Here is a 14,812-nt window from a genome sequence, read left to right on the forward strand (position 1 = left end):
AAAATTCCTCCATATACTCCATTTTGACACTGTAAATCAAAAGCAGCTATGCCAAATGAAGACAGACACGGGAGAAGTGGACTGAGACAGCAAGTTAACGCAGTTTAATTGGTACAGTACATTGAGAGAAGAATGAAGAAGAAGCCTAAGCCACTCAGAGAGTATAGATTTCTTTCCAACTGGAGTCAACAGTAGTAAGTAGAGACCAAAATCTCTCATTGCAGCGTATGCCTCCAAGTTTATGGCAACAAGTCCAACTGTTTGCCTGTTCTTGTTGAGCCACACACTATCGTATTGTCTGTGGTATTGTCTGTAGCAGTATCTGTGATAGCACCCCTGAATGAGAATTAAATATTGGCAGTGGTGATGTTGTAGTCCTCTGAACATAACAGAGAAATTCAGAGGAGGCAATAACTCTTGACTCTACTTGCAGTACAGACTCTACTCCTAAGTACAGCTATGAAATGTTCCGCCTAAGAGATTCTAACACTATGTATTTATGAGGCTGGTCACAAGTGGAACGCACTTCAGATATTCACTGAGAACAACAGAAAGGATGAGAAAAAGAGGAGCAAAGTATGAGCTTGATGAAGAGAAAAACAGAAGCGAATCTTCCTTTGATTGTAGGTAAGGGACACATTATCATATTAATTCTGGCACTAAAATTTAATGTCAGATGGTTTAATTCATTAGACTCACAGAATACATAGAGCACATATCTCTATAAGATGGTTGTAGTAGGAGGAATATCAATAACAGAAATATAAAGAACAAGCCTGAGTCTGAGGAAAACACAAAGGGTCAAGGCACATTACACATAAAAGAGCAAAACATTTCCCAGGACCTGCCTACAGTACCTTACATTCAACCCCTTTAATCTGGATGCTGTAACTATTACAGCGACTGTGTAATCAGCACAAAAAATGCACTATAATCAATGTGCCAGCCTCCTTGCTACCAGTCCCTATGGTATTCATTGCTGTAAATAACAATGAAGTTTTTATTCGGCCTGCTTGAGGATACAAATTTGTAAGCTATTATGAAGCTGTGAATTATGTCAGATTGGGGGCAACCGAGAGAGAAGCAATTGTAGATTTATTAAGAGCTACATAAAAGAGTTGTACGTCCGCTGTATATGGAAAGTGGGGAGATACTTTGCCGCTTATCCTTTTTTGAGGTTTTTACTGCTGATTGAACAAAACAGACACGGTGAAGGTATCACTTTGGGTTTTGTGTGATGGCATTTGTCATTTTTTCATTCAACTGATTAATCAAAAAATAATCAGAGGGTCCATGTTTAAAGTGATTTAAATAATTAAAAAGTTACCTTCACCTCTAACTACAGCAGTAAAATGCTACTTGAAAATTATTGCGTGAATAGTAATGATTTAAAAATAAATATATAACAGTAAGCCATGACATTTCTTGCATTGAGTACTTTACATTTTGTTGAGTATACTTACATACTCTTGCTTTAATAACATTTTTAGTACAGGACATTTACTTGCAATGGAGTTTTTTTTTATGTTGTGGTATTAATATTTTTTTAGATAAATAGAGAATCTGAGTACTTCTTCCACCACTGGGGATATTATTATGCACTAAACCATCCTGAAGCTCATACTTTCTAAGGTAAAAGCTGCCCTTCCCTGTGCCTATATTGGTAAAACTCGATGACATTCGACTCCAGGAGAGTGAGTGGTGATAAAAGACCTCTGAATGAAACACTTGCATCAGTCCCCCGGGAAGAATCATGATAGCTGCTATTGACCAGTCAGGGTAGCTGAGTGAGACTCACAGAGTCACACGGGGATGAACATGTTAGATCTGATGTATCATGTACTGATGCGTATGTTACAGGGAGAGATACTGGTACTGCTTTGTCAGGAAATAGAAGGAGGTCGCAAGGATAACTAGGGGAGATTCTCTGGGTGATATTTGTGGGTGTTTTCCCCTTATTAGGAGGCCACAGGAGCACAGGCAGTGAGGGGGCTAATGGATGACAGGTGGAATGCACATTTTCGGCTAAATCTAAACTTAGTCAGCACATTTTTCCATCTACCCTGAGTGTATAAAAACAGGCATTCTGGTGCTTCATTTTCAGAGAACAACCACTTTCTCTCCATGATTCACGATGTGGAATAGAGATAAACAGGTATTTTCATGACAATGCTAAGTCTGAATTGCTCATTTATATAATTTTTTTTATGATCAGCTGTAAATTACACTTTTGAGACATGGTAACATGAGAAAAAGCAAATCAAACCATTATATACCAACAATGGGGCCCAGAGTGATACAGTTAGACTTATCACATTCTTACCACGTAGTGCTGTTTGAATGGCCAACACAGCCAACTCTAGCTACCTACTGTTACTGTCTGTCTAACATATTTATTATTACCTAATGTTGTTTGCACTGCACGCAGTGTCTGCATAAATCATTTCACAGCTTTTTAGCCTCGGGAACTGTGTTTCTGCAATCGGCTGTATACTGATCTGCATGGATGCACATGTAGGAGACGTGGAACAATATATAGTCCACTCACTTATAACCTCAGTGTGTGACTGTGTGTGTGTGTGTGTGTGTGTGTGTGTGTGTGTGTGTGTGTGTGTGTGGGGCAGGGGGCCAGAACAATGAAATAAAGAAAAAAAGGGTATGCTATGCTCATTTGTAATGGGCTGTGTTATACTGTGTCAGTGGAGTCCACCAATGCTACAACTGCTGCATGTTTAATACAAGAAATGCGTGTGATATGTGCACACATACGTATTTATGCTTGCTTTGAGAGCTGTAGATTGATTTTCATTTCAGAGGGCTTAATGACGACAAAAAGATGTGTGAAGCGTGTTTCAGATATTCAGCTACACTTTGGCCACACTGGAGCATTTAAAGAGCATTACGGCTTCAGAGGAAGTCTGCGGTCTGAAAGTCAGGCCATTCCAGCCATGACGAACACACAATTGGTTTAGTTGAATCTGATATGTGGTAAAACACATTATATTAACATGACAAAAAGAGGCTGTGCATAATCCATCGTCTATTAATCTCTCACTTTCTCTCTCATGTCTGATTTAAGAAGTTGAATCACATTTTATGCAGGTTAACATAAGTGACTATGCATAGTAATCTATTATTGGAGGCATGATAAGCAGTGTTAGCCTTTAATCATTAATACAGGCAGGTACAAAAGTGGTCAGTTCTTCCTTATCTGCACAGAGAGGAGAGAATTTTCAAAACACAAAAATGTAAACCCAGTGCAAGTGTCTGCTCTTACTTATCTCTCCCACTAAATGTGTTGATTTTCTTTTTTAGACCCTAAAGGGAAACTAGATTGAAAGCTACAATCCAGATGGGCACAGGCAGGCAGCTTTGTGACGTGTTGCCAAGTGTGTCAGACAAAACAACAAACAGCACATTACGATTCCACGACAGTGATTAGCAAAGTGTTTAACACCTCTTAGTTCTGATGCCTGTTTCTGTAATCACTGACAGCATATTAAACATCAAGGAGGAGGTGGAGACAAAAATAGAGAGAGAGGAGAGCAATGGAGGTGGGGGAAAACAAGGAAAGATGAGGAACAAAATCTAAGGGCAGATACAGTACAGGCACAAAGGAAAAAAACAGCACAAGAAAAAGAAGAAAAGAAGGTTTGACCGATGGCACGAACAGACTAATACAGTGGAAATTCATTTGGTGTTGTGATGAGAAGAAATGAAACAAAACCAATATTCAACAGGCACAAGAACACATGCGCAGACATACTCACACCGTGGATTTACAAAACCAAATGAGAACACAGAGTGAGCGAAACTCAACCCACGCAAGTAGAGATTAGCAACAGCAGTGCAATACATCTGGAGTTATGTCCCATTTGAATACTTCAACTAAAAAGTCATTTGTTTCCACTGATCGTGTGCATTTGTAGTCCTCTGTTTAGCAGTTTGTTTGCATCAGCTGTGTTTCCCACGCAAGAGTTGCAGTAGCTGCATACAGTGTTAACTCAGGGAAGCTGCAGACATGAAAAAACTGACTAACTAAAAACTAACTTTTTTTTCCCCCAAAATGGAGACATGAATATGACTGGTAAATATAAACTTCAGTGTGATAATCTGACATTACAATTTTGAATGTTACATCTCAGTTTTTTGATTTGAAATAACATAATGAGTAATAGATTTCTATAATGAAACTAAGTAATTGCATAGTGTGGCTCCTGGTGTTTCAGCCAGTGTCACTGTGACAGTGTTGTATCTGTAATGATTGTAACATTGAGAAAATGTGACATTTCTTCTGCCTGGCATCACCAACAACTTGTTCTCCCTCAATTTTCAGGTGTAAATGTATAATATAATTTTGCATGTTAGTTGTACTGTCAAAATATTTTAGCTTTGCATTACACAGCTTTCAGACTCCAGTGCCCTCGAGGTAGCTGTCATGCGCTAGTTTAATGTTGCCCACTTGACATTGTCATGTTTTATTTACGGTAAACAGTCAAAACAGTTTAATCTTAAAGAACCCCCAAAAGAAAAGCAACCAAATCCAAAACATTATTCACTCATCTTCCTTTAATGCTGTCACAGCTCACTTGTAATGTAAATACTATATAAATGATTATACTATTGATATAATATTTGTAAAGCACCATTGTTTGCACACGTTTTGTGCATCAGTGTTCAAGTTTTTGAAGACAGAAACACAATGGATCTAAGGATTCTTTTTTTTTCCTCCACCCTTTGTAGACGAACAACTTCTTTCTAAGTATATAAAGAAGGTTGTGGGAGTGTTATGAAAACTGGCAGCTAAGGTGTGACATAATTAGAGTTTGAAAATCTGCTGGGTAAACAACATGCATGATTTGTGGTGTGACTAACGAAGGCAGTAAAGCTTTGACATGTTGAGACACACGGGTCATGCAGGATGGTACAACACAGGAGTATGTATTATACAAATAACAGAAAACATTAAAAATGTGATACGTTAATATGTATGTGCGTACATCATACATACATCTCAGTCACTGTCAATACTTTTTCTTTCTGTCTTGTAAGGTGGAAATGGTTCCCACCTAAACAACATACGGCTTCCATTCACAACAGTTCTTTTTTTAAGTTCATTTCTGTATTTATTTGAAAAGATTAAAAAGAAAGGTGAGGAATGAGTTATTTTCTGTATGTGTGAGTGTGTGACTGGGTGGTTGAGGGTGTATTTGCATCGTAAATGTAAGCCGGCTTCGAAACCAAGGCATGACGAGGCATGTGTGTACTTATGTCTTTACTGTTCTATGAATCATTTATGAATGAATGAAGCACTGTAAGACTACAGAAGGAGTGTTTCTTGGATTTGAAATTGTTGTATGTTTGTGTTAGTCTGCAGATTTGTTTTGTTTTTTTTGTGACTGTGTATGGGTATTTCTTGTGTGTGTGTGTGTGTGTGTGTGTGTGTGTGTGTGTGTGTGTGTATAAACGTGTTAGTTTATGTGCGTGTGTGCACACTGTAGAACAAACTTGCCAAAGCCATGCTTTCTGTGTTTTATAGTGCAATGAAAAGCAGCCTGCCCATGATTGGTTGTACTGCCAGGAAATTACGCTGGCACTCACATACACACACTTGCATGAGGACACAAATATACACACCCCCACACACTGGCCTGTACCCAAATACACAGAACGCGGCCCGGAGATGTGCTCATAAACTAGCACTTTGCTATGCATTCAAGCTCGGACAGTATGCGCACTGTTAAATGTGTGAACATGCTCGAGCACATTGCACACGTGGCACGCTCATGGAAATACAGCATATACACGAAAACGCATCTTATGCACATTCACCCTCTGCTCCAGTGAGACACAGCGCAGATTGCTGGAAGACTAAAACAGCATTTGTGTCAGCAGAGAGACAGTGAACAAGACCATGAAAAAGAAAGAAGGAGAGAGAGGGAAGAGAGGGCAGCTGCAAATATTCACTCTACTGCAAAGAATGTAGGAAGTACAAAATGGATGAACACCAGACACTTACACACAGATACAGTACGTGCATGCAGAATATGCCATAGAAATGTACAGCCATGAAGGAACACACACATACACAAATACACACACACACAACTGATGTCATGCTAGTCCTTAGCCACTGACAAGAAAATTCTACTTTCCTTTGAAGTTTCTCTCATCATTAGCATGATTACACAGACGTACTGCACACCAAGCATTCTTCCCGGAGAAGACTCGCTGCATACAAATGGTTTCACTCTACCAAGCTTCACTGTTTGTTCTACATATTTGTATTTTGCTCGTCTCCGAATAATAATTGCCAAATAGAGTGATTAATTCCTGAGAGCGTGACAGTGGGAATGGCTAGAGAGCTGTGTTCACGATTGTCCCTGCTATAGTTCTGAAATATTTTTAAATACAGACCACCGTGCATGTATGTCTCACTCACAAGACAACATAACATACTACGAGACATAGAAGGCTTTTCAGGGTCTAATCCATGTTTCACTGTTACATTATTCTGAAAATTAAGAAATCCTGCATCCTGAAAAAGGTGTTTTTTCATGGGTACTGTTGTACCCAACTGTATGAAAGGAAAACTTCTCGCCAAAGCATGGCTTCTATAGCCAGCCACCTTTTCTGTCCACAAACAAAACATGACTGGGAAATGTGAAAATATCTTCATTTAAAAGACAGTGTTGAGAGCACAGAGCCAAAGCCAAACTGTGTGCTTACATTTTAACCTTTGGTTAAGTGTGTGTGAGTGTAATCAATACGCATGCCTCCATGCTCATGGAAGCAGTTTAAGTCAATCTCCACAAAAAAAGCAGGCTGACACTTGTTTTTGCGAACAACAAAGGTTCTTGTCCTCAGATGCCATTAAGCGTGTGTGACTATGTGTGTGTCGACTGGATAAACACAAACACACAATACAATCATCCGGGAACAAGGGCCTGTGTTGTACAAGTCCGTCCCAGGCCATCTGGTCTGTTCTACCTGCATCACTGACTGCTGCAGTGAGATGAAGCACCTTCGGCAGGCTGGGCTGTCTCTCCTCAGACAAGCAATCATACTTTTTCTCACAGCTACCTGTCAGTCCATCTCAACCTCAGACACACACACACACACACATTCTCTTTTTCTCTCCGTCTCTGTGGCCTGGTTAAGGGTTCTGCCTCAGTGACCAGGTACAGACGTCAGAGCTACTGTCTGTCGTTTTCCTTCACAAGAGGATGCACAACAGTCTCAAATATCACAAAAGCATACACAAACCAGACACACAGTTTACACCTCTGTGAGTCATATTCACATAGACACAAGAACACACACACATATAAAACACTGTGTTCATGCACACAGAAATGTGAGGTGCTAAATCTTCTCAGTTAAAGATAGCATGGACTAGCACAGCTGTCAACACTCATAGATACATAACTCAAAAGATGTGAGGCATTTAATACACACTGCCTGGCCCCCACCCTTCTGAATCGGTGCATAACTGCAGATTAAAGTACACGTGTGCGCGCACTCACACAAGCAGAAGTTGATAGTTCAAAAGAGGAAGCGCTGTTGACAGCTGTGAAATGCGTAGACAAAACCAGGCAGGAACAGCCATTCACACACACTGAGATGTTTAGAAATCCTTCTCCATGGAAAAGACAATAGTGAAAGAAGAACCAGGCCATGCCAGGACAAATCTCCCTCTCTGCCCCCTCCCCTGCAATTTTGTCACCCCACAAATAACGAAATGACACGAACTTCCCATTGCTTACCTTGTCCACAACAGAATATTAATAACTGCACTACACAGGCAAGAAAATGTATCCAGAACAGATGAAAGATGGCAATCAATCAATGACACATTTCCCTAAATACATACATTCGAGGGAAATCTTCATTAAAATGTTTCCAAAAACTAATTACTGTATTCTTTTTGCAGATGAAGAGTTTGTGGATCATTAGTGATGTGGTCCACACAGATGTTGGAATATCCCATTTAACGTACATCCCAAGACTCAATCCATTTTCTGCTACTCCAAAAATGTCTGCAGTTCGGAATTTGATGCTGAAATACTTAAAATCTGTGTCATCTAACATTCACAGTCATTTGTGCCCTCACAGAAGTTGTGGGTCAAAATATGCACACGAAACAACAGCACTAGAGTTTGAGCCGTAATAAAATGGATCTCAGTGGACCTCAGTAATTAGTCTGATGTCACACCCATTGGCCCAGTTTTGGAATCATGCATGCTGATTTTTTGGGAAGTCAATCCTCCACAAACTGTGCACTGAAACACACATAGCAGCAAGTGACAGTATAAACCATCTTGCACACACATATACAAATGTCCTCCTTTCTGCAGCGCATCAAGCCTTTAAGGTTTCTGATTATCTGTGTTTACTTCTCGACTCAGTATCACTCCCGGCTCTGCTAGATTGTCACTGAGAGGAGGTACTTTTTTCAATGATTGAACAAAGTTCTTGGCCAGACATTCTTTATTAAAAACACCTGCTAAATGGTTAAAACATACAAAATGTTCTCAAGTACATCTGTTCACACTGTCCTGTACAAATTTCATGGTCTACAATGAGATAAATGAAGCCCACTGAGCAGAACAGATTTTTGAAGGCCACAATGCAAGGAAATGGCATGACATACATCTTGCCAAAAACGCTTTTGAATATTTTATTGATCAAGAATTAGCAGAGACTTATTTCCATGATTTCATTTTATCACCTTAAAAGTGCTGGTGTTTGCAAGATGACATACCAGACACTCCAGTTTTCCTCCGTTCTCTTTATCCAAGTGTTCATTCATTCCATTTCTATTTTGCTGTGATCTAGCCAGGAGCAATAAGAAGAGACAAAGACCATAACCGTATAAGACGTGTAATATGTAGCTGTAGTGCACGAAGAGACTGTGTCGCATGTAACCATCTTATATTCATTTCGATATTCCGTGCCCTTGGCATTTGAAATGTGTTAACAACTCTGAATGATATTAATCTGTAGGCTCAGACCAAGCACTAAAACTCATAAGTACAGCCAGGACAAAAAGAGAGAGAGAGAGAGACAGACAGAGAGAGAAAGAGAAATAAGCCAATGTACAATACATTATTTGAACCAGGGTGAACCAAGCTCACTCACTGGCTTCTTTGCCTCATCTGTGATGCATGGTGAGCCAGTGGATGCACTCTGACACAGCATGGCTAAAAACCAGTGTGACTCCGAAGTGAGGACTTAATCTGGCTGCATAAATCACAGTGCCTTTCTGAGTGTAACTAATCAAGAACACACACAACCATGCACACTTCCTCTCTCTCACTCTCTAACACACACACACACAAGCAGAATCCATACGAACCACCCTCATAAAGCAAAGGGCAATTGCCATGCAGCACACGATGCAGTGAGGGCCAAGAGGCAAGCGAACTCCCCCCTTCCTTCTGCATGCTGATCATTAGAGAGAAAGAGAGAAAGAGAGAGAGAGTAAGAGTGAAAGAGAGAGAGAGAGAAAGAGAGAGAGAGCGACGGGTGAGGCACTGGTGCCAGCTCCCCAGCAGCTCAATCACATTTAATGCCTGGACAGAGCAAGATGAAAACGTCTGCTGGTCACTGCTGTTAGTATCACTGATATAATGGCAACTCTGTTATAAGATGGCACAGGTTTTCAGTATCAACAGCTAAGAACGGCAGCTGATGACGGCACAAAGACAACTTTCTCTCCCTTTGTTCCCCCTGGATTCTCTGTCTTTTACTTTCTGTCTTCCATCTTTTCTCCCTTTGATATACATCTCTCTTTGCCTGTCTGTCTCTCCCTCTCTTTCCCTTGCTGCATCTTTAGCGGCAACTTAGAGATTAAAGGGGGATTACTTCTGGCATGTCAGTGTGATGTGCCTGCTGGGTATAGTACTTTTTCCCTTTCTCATGCAGTCCTAAGTCAATATGATGCACACACACGCACACACACACAGACAGACAGACAGGTCAGCACTGTACAAGCTGGGAGGGGTATGTGACAAAAATATATGAAAGTCCTCAGGGATATCAATTGTCTACATTTGAAAAATGCAAAATTCTGAAATGAAGAAACTACTGAATTGTTAGTGTGGCTTCCACTTCTTTGAAACAATACCACCTTTGATATGACAGCAAATCCTAACTCCCTTTCCTGTACTTGTTTCCACTGTATCAACACCCCATTTTATCTGCTGCTTCCGAGGTCTGGTTTGGTGAAGAGGCGAGGATAAGGAGGGATGGGAGAGGGATCGAGTGTGAGAGAGGGGGCAGAATGAGAAAAGAGAAGTATTGTTTTTGGGGTGATAACCTTTTGTTGTGATTCTAAGTACTTGCGGCGAGCAGGGAAATGAACTATTGATTAGAAATAAGGTGTAGGGAGAGAGAGAGAGAGAGCGAGAGAGGGGGGAAAGACACAATGACTTGACTCACACCAACCACCCAACCGCCCACGCTGATCCTTTGTCCTCGAACACTCTCACACAAGCAGACACTTACATGCACATGCGCTTGTTTATGCAGGAGAAAAAAGTAAGCCCATAACACACTGCTTAAATGGAGCTGTAGCTAACCAGGAACCAATAAACCACACACTGCCTTGACTGTCTATTCTACTAATTGGAAACCACTCACTGGCCTGGTTTCGACAACAAGGTCAAGGAGGAATAGCTGAGTTTTCCCATTACCCGTGTCACTAAATTTGTTCCACAAACAAATGTCTGACACTTTGTATGGATTGTGTTGCAAACTGGTGATTTGAGAGCCTCTACTTTTGTAAATCCCATGTCTGTACATCCTGATTTTACCAACTGACAGTGCAATATTGCAGTATAATGTATCTATCCATCTTTGTGTTTGCCACTCTTTGTATATATAGAGAGAGAGATAAACAGAAACACTGAATACTATATATTTGTTTGTTATTGAGTATACAATCTGCTTTTTTTTACTAAAGACCAGTTTCAATGTTTCAGACTTATAGCACAGTTTAATATCAGCATGTTATCTGTATTCTTATTTCTAGCTTCAATTTGCCAGCCAATCAAAACCTCAAGTAGGCTTCCATGTTATTGGTCAAGCTCAGGGAGTCATAGTCAAGTCTAAGAACCTCAGTGCAGTTAGCCTACATAGCTGCAGATCTTCGTCTTGGTGGGCCTAAAAAATGTCTTATAACCAAGTTTTAGTCACACTGTTACAACACTCTTATCTTAAAGTCAGTGAGCAGGTAAAGTTTCAGTGTCTTGCTGTGAGACACTTGCATAACATGTGGCTGCTGCTGGGATCAAACCATCCAGTCACACAGTGAGCTGTCTAACCAGTGGATAACAGTGCCACCCCCATGGGGCCACCACTGCAGCCTACAACGCTGGAAGAAGCTTCTGCGCATGTTTGACTTTCCTAACACTCCAGCTGTCCTCCTGCTTGCTTCCCACAAAAATATCTGTAGTTTGGAAGCCAGTTAAACTATCAGATCATGACTAGCATAAACTCTCATATCTGGTCTCCCCAACAGCAGATTTCAACCTGGTTTGATTGGCAAACCACCTGCACTTCCCATTGTCTGCAAATGAGATAATATGCATTCACTGTCAACTTGACCTGTGTAAATCTCATTCATTTGGCTATGGTGCTGCTGTAAGTCTGGAGTCTGGATATGGAGCATCAGCTTGGTCTCCAGCCCAGAGAAGACCTTGAACCGATCCAGCTCTTGGCAAATTACATTCAGGTAGCCGCTAAATTGGCCTGGGGTCTGCTCTGTAAATCAGCTGGCCAGGGTCTAAATGGATCCAACAGGCCAGTCCTCCCTCCCTGGCAACATAATGCAGTGGATTAGACTGGTGGTGGTTTATAATGTGTTATATACTGTACGTGCTGAAGTGTGCATATGTGTGTTTGTTAAACTATAGATGTGATCTTGGCCACGCAATGTGGTTGAAAAAAAAACAGTTCAGCGTGGACAGGTGCTTATCTTTCTGCGCCCCTGTATTTGTGTGTGTGTGTGTTGTGTGTGTGTGTGTGTGTGTGTGTGTGTGTGTGTGTGTGTGTGTGTGTGTGTGTGTGATTGCTCGCCACTCTCACTCACGCACCCACACACTGCTCTCTCTATGGTCTATCGCCCATTCGAGGCCACCGAGTTGTGCAACGATTATGTGTGCCCACCACCACCTCGCGTCCTCATCTCATCCTGCAAGACACGCTCTCCAGCGTCATCTCTCTCTCTCTCTCTCTCTCTCTCGCTCTCTCTCTCTCTCTCTCTCTCCAACCTATAGCCGGAGCCGGAGGCGCTGCTACATCGCCTGAAAGAATACGCTCCCTGATGTCGACATCACACTCAACACAACAGTGCCACACTTTGCCGGTGGTGGAGGAAGGCAGAAAAGCCGTTAGGGCATAAAACGTTTTTTTTTTCCTCTCTCTCTCTCTCTCGGCACTGCAGTAGCTCACGATGGAAGGTGGTAATGCCATTATGCTTCAGGAAAATCAATGAGAAGAAAATTTACCGCCATCGGGGGCAACATCACGCCATCCTAAACCACCTGTTTTTTCGCGCATCCTTTGCGCACATAGCTATTATTATATATGGAATTCTACGGTTGCACTCTGCGAGTGCAGTCCCTTTACTTCACATTGCCCGTCTTCGGTGATCAATTCATATGACTGTTAATGATATTAACAAAGACCTGGAATAAATGACTATGAAGCAATCCTGAGGTTTATATAAACAACTGATGCCCGATAATCCCCAAACTCAGACGCAAACTTCACTTGAAACGCTGTCCGTAATGGCGCATAACAGATCTGTAGTTCGTTATTTTACCAGTAATGCAAAGAAATGGATGTGCTAAAAAAAATTATTTCAAGTAGTAGTATCGACATCTTGAATGTCACAGTCTAGAAAAAACACTAAATTCCACAGGGTTTCAAAGAAAAATCGCCAGCAATGCTGTGATTTAAGCTGCGCAGCGCATATCGAGGCTGAAAATCCTCCAATCTGTTTCCTGAGAGACGCACAGAGAGCCTTATTGTGGCCGCGAATTATAAGAAAAAAAGCGCAGTAACTCACCGATGTGGATGATTGAATCCGAGAGCACCGACTTCCACTCCTGGCTCCAAAACACGGCAACGAGCAACATCGCCGAGATAACTTTCATGTTGTCCAGATATATTTCCCCCCAAAACCAGAGACAAAAACACAGCTCTGTGAGTGAGAGCGATCAGAGTTAAAATCCCGAGAACCGAAGCTTCTTTTTTTAGTCCATCTGTAGGGCGGTCAAGGAAATTCCCTGCAATCTGCGCCTTGATGTGTTCTTCACTTGACGTTATAGTGTGATGCTTGTCTGTAGAGGAAAATCAGTAGAGATCCCCGAGTAGTCACACACTGGTACCCTGTTGAAATTCCTCCCAATATTAAATCATATTCTGGGCGAGCAGAGAGACGCTGAGCCGCAGAGAAAACAAACCGCATCCAAACGCCGACGCGTTAAGGCGAACTGAAGGGCTAGAGGATGTGGCCGCTCATTTAAAGGAATAAATCTGTAACCATTCAATAACGTCAGGGAAAACCTAGTTATCTTGAAAAGCAGGACCTGTTATAATGACCCGAGAATCCCAGCCTTTCAGACCTGGCGACGCAGTTTCCCCCCTGCACCAATCACCAAATCACCAGCAGCAGCAGCCTCAGCGGACCAAGCCAACGCCAAAACTTCCATTTTCCCAGGGGCTTTTTTTTTTCTTTTAAATTTTCCCTTCACTTGGCCCCTCTATGGATAATACAAGCGCCAGGACACACAGACGAACCAAGCGACTTTTGTTGCAGGGGAAAGAAATACCAAATGATGAAAAGCCTTGTCACATGGCATTAACACGGAGAGGTAGCATATTCCGAAATTGTCTCTAGTTTCCTGTGGAGATGAGAGAGAGAGAAAGAGAGAGAGACCGGGATGTAGAGGGCTCTTAAACGTGTACTGAAAGAGAGCTCCAAAGCCACTCTTCTTCTCTGCGTCAGGAAGGGGAAAAAAAATTGTGGGCTAGGCTATGTGGAGAAAAATTAACCGAGGATGTGCGCAACGACACTCCGCGGTCCGCACTCCGTATGCGGGTACTCGCGTCAGCCCCAGCTCGCACGTTGGCTGGTGAAGAGGAGATATGCCTCGTCTGTGTGGGAGAGAGAGAGAGAGAGGGCGGGAGGAAGAGAGTGAGTGAGAGAGAGATAGGGAGGAGACCCAGGAGAGAAGGAAAAAAGAGAGGAAGAGGCAGCAACTATGTGCAGCAGCAGTTGCCAGTCGGGGGTGCATCTACTGTCTGGAATTTACCTTGGAGAAAGAGAGAGAGATGAGATGTGCCTCGCGGGGCAGGCGGGGGACGAACAGCTAGATGAAGAGAGGGGTAATCTGCCAACCTCAGCTCTGCCACTGGGGCACTTCGGACCTACTGCCTACCTCTCACTTAAATCGCGTTGCCAGTTGGTTGCCAGTCATGTTGTGTAAGGTTATCTGGGTCATCCACTGAACACCGATTTATAATTCTTACATTAGCCACTTATGTCCATCGACTTTCCTTTGCTGTTACACTGTTTGCACAATTTACATCAAATATAGCGACAGGATGCTTCCTGTATCAGTCCATCATATGTCCATTTCCTCTCTTCATCCTTTACAAACCTGTTTTCTTTCCCTTTAACAATCCTCCCATCCTTTTGTCCATCTATTCTGTCTACACACACACCCCTGCTATCATCCGTTTATCCATCCCTGCCTCCCTGAAGGGCTCCAGTCCCCAGGGTTCCTCTTAATCTGCCCCA

General features: G+C 42.1%; 1 protein-coding gene across 1 annotated transcript in view; it reads right to left on the minus strand.

Moving 5' to 3' along the window:
• The window catches only part of grid2 (glutamate receptor, ionotropic, delta 2), a 438,282-nt gene extending 425,119 nt beyond the window's left edge, over window positions 1-13,163 (minus strand). Inside the window, exon 1 of the mRNA XM_041042607.1 lies at window positions 13,076-13,163. Within this exon, the coding sequence (XP_040898541.1) occupies window positions 13,076-13,163 (88 nt within the window). The remainder of the gene's footprint in view (window positions 1-13,075) is intronic.
• Between the last annotated feature and the right edge of the window lie 1,649 nt (window positions 13,164-14,812).

The sequence above is a fragment of the Toxotes jaculatrix genome, chromosome 7 (genome assembly GCF_017976425.1).
Source record: "Toxotes jaculatrix isolate fToxJac2 chromosome 7, fToxJac2.pri, whole genome shotgun sequence".
Lineage (NCBI taxonomy): Eukaryota > Metazoa > Chordata > Actinopteri > Toxotidae > Toxotes > Toxotes jaculatrix.